At 40.0% G+C, this 12,617-nt stretch overlaps 1 protein-coding gene across 1 annotated transcript in view; it reads right to left on the bottom strand.

Moving 5' to 3' along the window:
• Positions 1-12,617, bottom strand: part of col14a1a (collagen, type XIV, alpha 1a) — a 136,597-nt gene that overhangs the window by 55,399 nt on the left and 68,581 nt on the right. Inside the window, exons 26-27 of the mRNA XM_035162462.2 lie at positions 9,812-9,951; positions 6,841-6,964 (exon numbers count right to left, since the gene is read on the bottom strand). Coding sequence (XP_035018353.2) covers positions 6,841-6,964; positions 9,812-9,951 — 264 coding nt within the window. The remainder of the gene's footprint in view (positions 1-6,840; positions 6,965-9,811; positions 9,952-12,617) is intronic.

Raw genomic sequence — 12,617 nt, forward strand, 5'->3', positions numbered from 1 at the left:
GTTTTGGTTAAATTTGTTATTTTATTCTATAAAAAAAACAAAGAGATGGGAGGGAGGATTATATATGTATAGATATTGGCGGGACGTCGCCACCATTGCTTCAACTCACGATCATTACTGCTCAGACTCTGACCCCAGGTGGGTGCCTTGTATGCAGGATATTTGAGCTTCCTTTCTGGACAATTGGAGGACATGAAGATGCCTCGTCCATCTTTACATACAGTCTATGTTCAGATTACACAAGTAAGAATGGCGTCATTTCCTGCAATGGACTCAAGTTACATTTGTATTGCCTGTTTGACATTATCATCTGTTTCCAATAAACCTCACAATCATTGGCTCACAGCTTTGTGGCAAGTAACGTCCACACGTATCATCGCAGGTGTATGACACGGATATAAAACCTGACATTTATAACATTTACGCTCCAACCAATGTCGTTTTCTGATGCAGCTCCCATGATGATGCAACCAAACCAGGATTTGCTCACTCAGCAGAATACGGTGAGAGAGCTCTAAAAGAATCTAATAAAAATCAAACAGTAGATGATTTTCCACTGAATCAAAATGTACAACCATTTGCTGTATTTGGTCAATTTGTTTATGTTGAGTGTCTCTGATGGACCAATTCAAACTCTGATAAAAAGATATGACATCAAGATGTTTATTGTTATTATCTACAGCATCTCAAACCATTTCCAAAGGTTATTTTCATGTAGTGAAATGAATGTTAACCATTGGCTGCCTTGAAGGAAAAGATACTAAAAGAATCATAAAGGAAACCACACAGCATGCATGTGAAAATGTCCAGTAATAATGTAGCATATATATAAACATGGTGCATAAACTTAAAAATATGCAAAATCACTAGTATGGGCCTTCAACATAAGTGTTGCTTAGACCCTCTCCAAACCACTTGTACTGCAGTACCATCATCTAGTATCAACCAATCAAACTGTATTTGTATAGCCCATATTCAAAAAATTACAATTAGTCTCAAAGGGCTTAAAGTGCAACATCCTCTGTTCTAAGTAAGAGCAGCATGAAGCTACATCTTTTTTCATATATTTTGTCAATCCATGTGCATACATTTTTCCCAAGTGTGGCTCGAGACTAGATACCGACAAAGTTATTGGAAGCACGAATGAGCCCATTAACAATCTAAGAAACATCCTCTTCCCCACTGGTTACACAAAGGTGAATGTTTGAGACCTTTGCTACAATTTTGTACTCACTAATTAAAAACATGTATTATTTATTCTTCCACTGACATGAATAAAATATATGATTGGGTCTATAATTACTACATGACAATGGGGGATCAATAATCCCCTGGAAACATGATTTTGGCCAAGTTTTCATTAGCATACAAAATAAGAAGACAGACAAGGTACTATGTCTTTTAGTGAGATCTAAACATGGAGGAGAAAAAATGAGATTGAAATGCCCAAAACCAGTCTGTAAAAACTGTAATAACACTATCGTGAAATTAGACGAACTTTTAAAAAATGTGGAGGTCAGCTGCTAATGGACTTAATCAGTCAATAAAATCTGTCCTGACAGCTTTAAAAGGTTTCAAGACCCGCCCAAAACAAGCAGCCACGATGGTGTCAAAGCACATTTGACCGAGGATTTAATGATGCCTCGTGTGTATCACTGTTTTTCAAGCACTTTTCTAACATGAAATTCAAAACAGTAAGTAAACACTGTGAAATGAACTCCGGAAAAGCACTATTCTCATGTTTACTGCATTTTCATTATAATTCCGTTGATGAGGGAGCGCTGTTGATGCTAAGTGAAGTGAACCTGACCTCTGAACAGATGAAGGATGATTATTATTGTGCACATGGACGACACACCTCCACTTCCTCCCACTATCCAGAAATTAAGCAAAAATATCCCGGATGCGAAACGCTGCCATCTTGAGAATTTGGAGCCAGAGTCTGCACAGCAGCGATCGTGGGATGGAGCTACTGTAGTGAGGTTCTGCAGACATATGTGAAGTCATAGCACCAAATAAATAGGTAAACTAAACTTACCAGAAATGTCCAATGTCCAATTCGTTACGCAACATTTTTTACCTATACTGCAGCCAGCCTCCAGGGGGCGATTGTGTCCTTCATTACTCAATATTACAGGTGTGTATACATGATCAATATTTGTATACTGTCCATCGTGATTTGCATCAATAGTCCATACAGTTCATCTACTCATCCCCCCCGACCTTTTCAAAATTACACAGACAATCCCTGCGTTTAATCCTAAACTATTTTTGTCCTTTTAACACTTTCTCCTCCCACTTTTCTTGTGTTTTAAAGTATATACTGTAGTTACTGAGAGAGGAGTATCATGGTGTTTTTTATTGTTCACTGATCGTCCTTATTGTTCAGAGGTCAGGTTCACTTCGCTTATCAGCAGCAACAGAGCTCTCTGGAGGCTGTAACAGTATAATTGAGCATAATGCTTTTCTGCCGTCAGTTTCTCCTCGTTTTGAATATCATATGAAGCAGTAGACTCATAATTGACAAACCACTCGCAGATGTAAGAGTGTGTAGCCTCAAGAGCTCTATGTGTATGGTGTCCCAATTTCAACTTCTAACCAAATAAAACCCTGAGACAACATCTTCGCATCCTCCACCAGTTTTTTTTTTTCTTCCCTGAGCTGTCAGTGGTGAAAAATGATAGAGTGCTTGGCCTGTAAAGTGTTGTGCTGTCAGATATCTGCCAGTGATACATCTGTTTCTACACTGTCCTCTGATCACGCTGGGCGAGACTGGAATTACAGAAGCTAGCCAGGCATGAAGTGAGACAGAGGACAGAAGGAGAAGAGGAGGAAGAGGAGGAAGAGGAGGAAGAGGAGGAGAGACTCAAAGGGGTAAAAGTAAAAAAAAAAAGGAAAGGGAAGAGATTGGTTGGACTGGGAAGATGAGAGCATCCGTCAAATCTGATCTAATAATTCCAGAAATCTCAAATCTCGAAAACACTTCATCTTATCGGCTTCACATTTGGCATGGGCACTGTTAAGGGCCCGAGGAAGCGCAGTTTCAAATCTGGTGCAATGTGGACATGTCATATGTTCAATATTCATAAACATTGAATAAACAGGCGACCAGCGCTGTGTAGCAACGGTGGCAAGGATTCATCAACGCAAGTGACGTTGTTGATCATGAATACAGCGCGTTCGTGGCAACACCGACTGACTGTTCAGTTTGTGGCTCTGCGCACTGAGTCAGGCTTCCCTGAACTTTTGAACAGCTCTTTGTGCAGCAGCGGTGGTGCAGCTTCAGGGTTCTGTGGATTCAGTCCAGCAGCAGGTCTTTACTTTACCTGGCTAAATAACTGCTGGTCACTTTGACAGTTTCATAAAGAAAAGCTGCACCCAGCATGCACACAGACCAAGCAAACAGCCCATTCCAAACAGGCAGGTTTAGAACAGGCATTGCACTACTGTAAGAAAAGAGGATGAAGAAAAAAAAGGAAAAACAAATATGTCCGTGGACGATGTGTTGAAAAGCCTGTCATTGATCGGTGATCCATCACTTTGCGTTTGGGAAATAATCCGTGTCTGTTTGGCTTCAGCCTCGTGTCTGGCAACAGTTCTCTTGCTGTCACAATATTAGAAACACATTGAGAATGTGGAAACAGTAAGAGAATATATAGAAAAAGAAAAAGAAGCTGAAATCGTCTCTCTTGCTTTAGCGTCCAAAGCCTTGGTGCAATATAATGAATGAGAAGACTTTAACCCTGCTCAGATGAAATCAGTAAGACGAGAAAAAGACTGTAATATTCTCTCTGCGTGATTATAAGAGCTATAAAATCTTTTATTATTTGAAAAGTCACTGTTGGAGAGTCCTAAGAGTGATTCGGATAATCAAATGCATTGCAGAAAATATACTATTGACTCTGAATGGGTTCTTTTTATAGTCAGAGAAACACATTCATGGGCCATTCATACATTTGTTCCTGAACTCATTTAAGTCTCATAAACCTTGTGAATTTAGTGAGGGTCTGATACAAGTGCATATAATCGAAGCAGGAAGAAGTTAATCATGGTGCTGAAGAAAAATCATTGGAGGGAAACCACATCCTGACTAATCTATTGAATAGATATCTGAGCTGTTAAAGATTAGAAGTAAGACTGGTTTACATACAGTACGTCAGCTTGTCCCACACACACGCACCCAGGCGAACACACTCTACACTATGTGTATGCACAGGGATAAAGACTCACACAGGAGCAGCTACATTAAATCAATCATTCATGAAGCCACTCAGAGTCTCACTAAAGCCTTAATGAATAAATGCATAGTGAAAAGCTAAATCCCAGATATATAAGCTTCAGAACCCTCCATCCTCAACACGCCCTTCTTCACACTCATGGGCGAGGATACTGAACTGAGTCTAAAGTCTTAGACCCCATTCAGTCCTGGTATTAACATCCACCCTGAGAATGGCAGCATCAAGTACAGGTCTGAATGCACCCAAATGAGTGCGTCCTAAGATCATATCACTCAAACCACATTGGGAGGTCGTCTGGGACACATGTGGACACTGTGTGAACTCAAATGCCTCCAGGGCCACATATGACGGACCATCTACTTGGCTGACGTCTTCTTACTTGCCACAGTTTCACAATAGATAAAATGTATTAAGCTTTTCAGTATACGTTGACCTGAGGCCATGGGTACAGAGAAATGAGGCATATGACTTGAAGTTTGCTCAGAAAGAAGCTGTCTCTTCTCTTCCTGTAACAAACTCTGCAGTTCCACTGAGTAAGAAACTCCTGTTGCTAGAGTAGCAGCTCTGTGGTTAACTGTCTGAGATGGTGAGGTTACCGGGAATAAAGTAGGTTGCAACCTATTTTCTGGTTTACACTATGATGCCATCTAAAAAGAGAAAGGAAAATAAATCTCCTTGTTACTGATTAAGTTTTGTAACTTTACAGTGAATTCATGTTTACTTTAACAATTTCAAAATCCAAATTCAATGTGTTTGCTTGCCCTGTGGATAATTGGACAAAGGCAGTAAAGTACAATCTAACTGCTTACACTAAAAACATTAAAATAACACATTGAAGCGTTGTGGTTTCTTGTTGGCTTCTACACAGATTGATCTGCCAGAGGCCCGGGGGTTAAAGAGGCAGACAGCTACAGCCTCCTATTTGAGGGCTTTAATGGATTTAGACACAGGGAGGGACCTGGTGGGGTCTCAGAGGAGAAATTGAGGTTTAAGAATGAAATGAAAGGAAATCGTTTCGGGTTTAAAGACTTTCCTTAAACATAAGAAAGTAGTCGTCTACCTCTGAATGGACTAGAGGAGTAAGATGTAATTTAGGAGGTTTGGGCAAAGTCTCCAAAAGTATACAGCTCGGTTGAAACACTGTTGATCTATGTTAGCGTCTATCACAGAGGAAGTGGAACAACTGAAACCCCCCAAATCCTCATTAAACTAAACAAGAAAATAATCTCCACCTGTCTGAAGCAGTAACAAGACTTATTATTTATTTAATAAGCACATATGATGATTTTGTTTAATAACTTACAAAAAATATGGAAACTATCATATCTATTAAAAATATTCTAAACATATATGTTTATGGCTTGCATAGGACAATATGGACGGACTGGATTATTTTAGCATTTTTGTAAATGATTATGTCTATTTTAACAGGTTTCAACCTCTAAGACAATACAATGGATCTATGTGTATGTAAAGAGTATGGGGAAAACAGAAGAAGAGTTTAAAAAGAAGGAGGGTTGAAAAAGAAGGGAGTGTACTGGAACAGAAGAAGAGTAGGAAGTTGAAGACAAAAGGGAAGATGGACCAAGAGAGGGACAATGATGAAAAGGAGGCAGAGTTTTAAAGGACTGTCGCCAAAGTGATGGAGGTGAGGAAAGTAGGAAGTTGGCAAGACAGTGGAGGAGAGGACAGTGGAGAAAGAGGAGGAAGAAGAGGGAGGAAGAGTTAAGTGGGGAGATTATAGTGTGATCAGCAGTCAAGATGATAGAGAACACAATTACTCTGAGCTGACACTGAGCCATGACCTGGACTTATGGAGATTTAAAGTGCTCAGAACGAGCAGCACTACCTGTAAATCCACATTAATGACATGCACCTGCACAGCTGGACACTTTCACATGAATATTACAAAAGATTCACAAACCAAAGTATTTTCCCCTCTGCAATATGTTGCAGCTTCTTCCAATGTTGGTTCTGTTGTGTCAAGTTTTAAAGTCAATTTTTGACCTTGACCACAGTGGTTGCCAAACCAAGACCAGATCAGATCTCACCTTCTCACCAGAAGCTGTCAGACTGTGTCTTCCTCAGCAAAGTATGTCCAGTTGTCTTTAGCCATTTCCCAATTCAAGGGCTGCCTCTGTTTTAATCATCAACTGAGCAGCTACATGTTAAAAAAACAAGATGCTTTCTTGTAGTGTTCAGGTGCAGCTCTTTTGCTAGGCGACAGCAGTAAGGCTGGGAGAAGCTGGTGACGTGGATCCGGTTCAGCCTTCGTGGTCTACGTGGCCCACAAAGGCCACAAAGTTCCAGATCAACTACTTAGGGACCTTGTGTGGAGACTGACTGTTCAGTTAACTGCTGATTTCAAGGTCAGGAATTAACTTTGAGCTGAACATGCATACATAGGTGCTTGAAAAACGAAAATGTTAACTTCAAGATGTTCCATGACAAATGGACAAACTAAGAGGGATTGTGTAAAATTGTCCAATGCTCCAAAACAACCAATAAAAGTTCTTGTGGTGAGATTGTTGAGGTATATTTAGACCAAGGTATCAAGCTGACTCTGGTTGGACTGCATGAATTATTATTACACTCCTCTGACCTGTCTTGGTGTTTCCTCCTTTGTATCTGATGTTCTGAATAGCTTCCAGCAGTGCTTCCTTGTTGCTATGGGAACTCAGCTGGAATTCCGTCCGGGCATCGTCACTGAACTGCACAATGGCCACCTGGAGAGAGGCGGAGACGGTAAGACAGAGGGATGAGTTAAGTAGGTTCAATGCACACATCAAATCAAATTATACAAATTTGAACTCACTTTCTTTTTAAACAGTAAAGGGACAGTTTACCTAAAACTTCCCATTCAGTCATTATTTTTGGAACACCACTGCAATGTGTTTCTACATAAGTGCTCAGCTTAGTTTTTTTTCTCTTCTTCCACAACAAAAAGCAAGAAGCCAAATCCCTCCAAGCAGCTCATGCAGCATTAACTGTGAACTTTGAAGCAAAAATACTCGGCTCTGGGTCCAAAAATCTAATACCTTTCCTCATTATCACCTGCAATTTCTGCATTTATATATATATACAGCAATGACGGAATCAAACAAATGCTGCCTTTGTTCGCTGTAATTATATAAAATTGAGCGAGTGTTCCTAAACAGCCCCACAAAGGAAATACTGTACAGATGGGAAAGTTGAATCCGTACACACATGAGAAGCCAAAGCGTGACATTTTCAGAGTTTATAATAAAATGTATAAAGTGTATATCCAGAATGTTAAAGGTTTAATAGGTGAAAAGAGTAATGGCTCACAGATTTGACCATTTTCTCACCTGGTCGGTACTGGTGGTCTCGATATTTTACGGAGCAGAAGAAGTTGCTTAAGATGTCAAACAGGAATATAACATCTTTATTTCAAGTCTCTAGGTTAAAATGCACAGAGATGTCATTGGTAAAGCTGTAAAAATCGTCTATCTTTCCACCATATTTAATAGATCAATACTTTTCTTAATTATATCTGTTTACTCTATCGTTTTCTTATCATCATCAGTTTGTATTTGTTAATGTGGAACTTTGTCTATAACCCCTGGCGTTGTATATCTTTTAATTTATATTTGTTTCCTATGTTAGTTAATGTGTGCTTTATGTTGTTCTGCTAATTTGTTCATAAATTAATCAATAAATCTTTAAGAAAATCACAAAGATGTACATATATGTGTTCAAAACTCCTAAATTTGTTCAAACTCCCGAATCGGAGCTATAATCAATCTAATTGCCTTCCTGTGAGAGGGGAGAACAACTGTCATTACCTCCAGACTGCTAATGGTGCTGTTCTTGGCTCAGGGCGGCCGACGTTTACCAGCCAACTCTTTCACATTACAGCCGCTGTTTAGCTCTCGGTAGCCTACTGCCAGAGGGTTATGGGGCATAGTGAGGGTAGCAAACTGCTTAACAGCACACATTCAACAAATGAAAGAAAGGGGGGTTTAGTGAGCACCTCTACAGTGTGAAGAATGAACCTGCTGAGCTCTGCTAATATATAGTGGTGGGCCATGCAGGCAGGAAGCACAATGAAGAAATTAGTCCACAATGACAACAGCGAGGTATTGCCCCAAGTTAAAGCCTGGCATTACCTATTGATGAGACCTGATACATGAGAGCCATTCTGAGGCGGTGAAGATGGTAATAGTCACTGCGGTAATGTGATTGCTTAAGTTTCTAAGAATCAAAATAATAAAGAATAAAGTGTTTTTGTCAGCAGTTGAACCATTTCATGTTTATCCCGGCTTTTACTGCATCCAGACTTAATTTATTACGACTATTCCTGCCAGAGAAATAATGTTTTCTGGCACTGGCAGCAAATGAGTGGAGTTAATCGAATACTGCTCAGCAACAAAAGGTCCATCCAGAGAGTAAAGATTCACTCACCGGGGGTTTAAAGTTCCCTCTTACTTCTCTAAACTATTCAGATATAAGGCTGCGCTCGTGCTGATTTCTCTGGGGATGGATCAAGAAAACGGCGGAATTCTGCACCAAAGTATTTGTCCATATCAGTTAACACAGCACCAGCAGCAGCAGCAGCAGCAGCAGCAGTAGCTTTCCTCAGTCAGTAAATGAGCCAAAAGCACAGGGGTGGAAAGGAAGGGGAGTACGCTCAAACTGTTCAAGGTTCATTATTTCATCAAATGTGCGACACTTCTATTTCCATCTGAAATGTAACAGTGAGAGTGAATCTGAAAAAAAGGAGGAGAGGAATAACTAGTAGACTAAAGAGAGAAAATTTTAGATGTTGAGAGTAAAGCAACCAGTGTCCTTTATTCCATTTATCTGCTGAATGAAAGTAGTTTCAGTGACATTTGAGAGGAAATTAAAACAATTTTGTCCTTCTCTTTGTCTTTCTGAAATGGGCTACAGCATATGAGGCTGTGTGGATGAGAGGAGGGAGCATTGTTGTTGGACGTACTGTACGTAAAAGCTTATTGAATGTGCACGGCAGCAAGGGAGAAAAACATCTTTGCATTCTTTGTTTTCTGGGAAATATATATATGTTTTCACAACACTTCTCCCTGAATGGCCTCTTTAGCCACTAAGATTTATCATTTCTTTACCATTTCAACATTATTCTGGTTTTCAGTGCGGCCACGTTTTGGCTAGACCCTCAGCATCTGCTTTACATTGTATTTTCCCTAGGCATTCATTTCTCACAAGGAAAATGCTGCAACAAGGAGAATAAATTAGAAAGTGAAAAAGAATTAAAACCTGTCCATGTGTACATTTGTATTTCTGTTGGTTGCTACTGTGTGTACAGTAATTTTCACGAGACATAGACATTTAGACTAGACACAAGAGCCACTAGCAGCCATAAAAGTGAATAGCAGCTCTCCGGGGAGACTCAGTGTAACATTAGTCTGTGTGAGGTGGTCGAGACGGCATTCTAACGATTTCAGATCCAAAATCTGTCCCCATGTAATGATGAATGTGGGGAAAAGGGAGGTAAGAATGAGCAAAACTTAAAATTTGAGGTTTTAATCTCGAGTTCTTCCTCTCTGACGTAAAGGTGAGGTCACATGACTGACCTGGGTGCCATCCGGTCCGACCAGATCCAGCGATCCCATGGTGCTGTAGAGGAAACGCGTGATCTTCAGGAAGTTGTCGTCTCCGATGGACCAGGAGCCGTCGACCAGGAACGCCAGGTCAGCCTTGGCCTCCTTGCACACTGGACAGACAAACAGACGAACAAACGGCCGATATATATGCACATTGATTTAGCCAGCACATCATTTTCTTATTTAAAAAGTAATTTCATACAGAAAGAAGGTCAGTGGAGGACAGAGCATAAGCTGAATGCATAACTGCCTATCTAATATATTCGGTAAATATGCAAAGTATGAAGCACTGCAAATATACATCCACTGAAACAGGGTAAATATGCAAAGAGTGGATATTCAGTTTATAGGATTTAAATAAGATTAAATGTATAGTGCACACTCTCTTACACAGAGTTTTAAACTGACCACGACATTGTTCTATATCTTCCTTCTTTTGTAAGCCACTCATTCATATTCCTGCTCCAGCAGTGACTTCTGCTTCTGCTTTTATTCTTCTCATGTTTCTAAATGACTCCCAGTGGGGTTATCTTTGCTGCTGTAAAGTTGTCACGGGGTTTTAACAAGTTTTCAAATTCCAAGTCTGCACTAAATTCCAAAAACCCATTAATGATCATGTCAGCCGCCATAAATTCCTGGGCAAAAAATAAAAAACCTAAAGGAGAAGAGAGGAGCATATACAATAAAAAAAAAAGTTTTACCTCCTCATGAGTGTATGCCTCAAGTAGCAGTTTACAACCATCTCATCACTTCTTTATTTTATCAAATTAAACATTTGTGAAAAACTAATTTGACCTTTGACCACCAAATTCAAAAAATCAGTTCATTCTTGAGTCCAAGTCAATATTTCTGTGAGATGCAATACAAATCTCTCGAGCTGTTCTTGATATATCATGTTCGTAAGAGTGGGGTGAACGTGACGTCTTATTGACCATAGATCTTTGAACTCTGACCAACAAAATCTAAACCGTGAAAAAAAATCTGTGTTTTACATACACACCAGTTGCTGATGTTGTATATTTGGCCAGTTGCAAATATGTGGACACTGAAGGTATCATTAAAATGTCCACAAATAACATTTGTTTTCTCACAAAAGATCTGATCTTGGTTTAAAATAAAAATTTAAAGTGGCTACAGCATTTTTGAACTTTGTTTGGTTTGTGTTTATACACTCAAAGCTCTTGGTTAAGGTTAGAAAAACGTTGTGGTCTGGTTTAATACAGAAAAACTGTAATTTCAGACAAAACATGTCTGTTTACATTTAACCAAAACCATGATGTTTCCCTAACCCTTAACCAAAGAACATTAGTTGCCCAAACCTAACCACAGGCAGGACTTTCTGCCACCTCCCTCTTGCTTTTAGTCTACAGCTCTTTTTCTTTGATTATCCTGCCCATCACTTTATTTAACCATCTTCCTTTTCCTCTTCTGCTTCCTCTACCTTGCTTTCTCTTTCCTCTGTCTTTGTGGTTCTGTCCCAGGTAAAGGTTGCGTGTCATCACGGACAGAGGCACTGGTCTGACAAAGGTCAGATAGAAATGCTTACAGACGGGCTCAGCAGGTGCGTCGCTTCACGTCTGAGGAGTTGGTTCTGCAGGTCAGCCTCGAATGTGAGCCCATCAGACAGGAACACAGGAGAAGCATGGTCTGGGTACGTGGTGTTACAGGGTGTCGGGGATGACTAGGAACTTGTACCACTTTATTTCTGTATCTTTCTACGGTTCTCGATCCTCCACAGTGTTTGGTCTGACATATCTTGTCAGGCATTTACTGTAGCAGCTTCAACTGTAGTTCTTTAGGGCTCAAAGTACAGTGAAGGGTAATCTTTAGGAATTAAGTTGTTATGATCCAAGTCAAGTTGCCATCGATTCAGCTCTTCTTGGATAACTATGACCTGGATGAATGTTGTGAAGGGCAGTGCATCCTGTAGTTATAAGAGTCATGTCATGTAGTCAGTGTTGTGCCAGTTCACACTCAAAAAGAACTAGTTCCAAGTTCAGTTCATACAGTTGAAAATGAAATGAACACGTTCACGTTCATAGTTCATTAAAAAAAATTGAACTTACTTCACGTGCATTTGTTAAGATGACAAACTCACGATCATGTATTTAGTTATTTAGTTTAGTTATCAATGGTGTTGGCTCATGTATCTGTGTTGTTCCAGTCACTTTAACACTTTCCTGAATGTGAGCGTCATGTCTCGTGTTGTATCGTGTTGTATCTCATGTTGACGACTCATTTTTCATTATGTTTAAATGCATTGTCATAAACTCTGGAGCAAATCAAACAAACTTTAAGTAAAATTCATGTACTAATCAGGTCCTAATAACTTGTTAAAGTGAGAGCAGGTCAGCAGGGGTGTGGAGGAGGTCACAGGAAACTCCAGCATTGTACAAATCAACTGCTGCTTCTGCTCTGATCATTGAGCAGCGGTGGACCATAGTGGAAACTCTGTATTTTCACAGTTTGTTGCCACTGTTCTTCAACAAAGTAACTCACCGGCTTCACCTTTACGAGCTCTGCTGCTCTGCTCTCACTCTGTCGCCGTGAGTGAGTGTGGGCAGGGCCCCGGGACCTGTGTGTGTGTGTGTAAACTCCAACTCGCTCCGAGCATAAACTCACACATTTTCACTCGCTCCTGGTATTTCACATGATGGCCTATACGATGATGATTTTTTTTTAAATGCCGCTCACGTTCATCATTTGTAAACTGATACATTCAGTTCAGTGTTCAAAAAAAATATGAACGCATTCAATGAACACTGCATGTAGATGT

This window comes from Hippoglossus stenolepis, chromosome 8 (assembly GCF_022539355.2).
Source record: "Hippoglossus stenolepis isolate QCI-W04-F060 chromosome 8, HSTE1.2, whole genome shotgun sequence".
Classification (NCBI taxonomy): Eukaryota; Metazoa; Chordata; class Actinopteri; order Pleuronectiformes; family Pleuronectidae; genus Hippoglossus; species Hippoglossus stenolepis.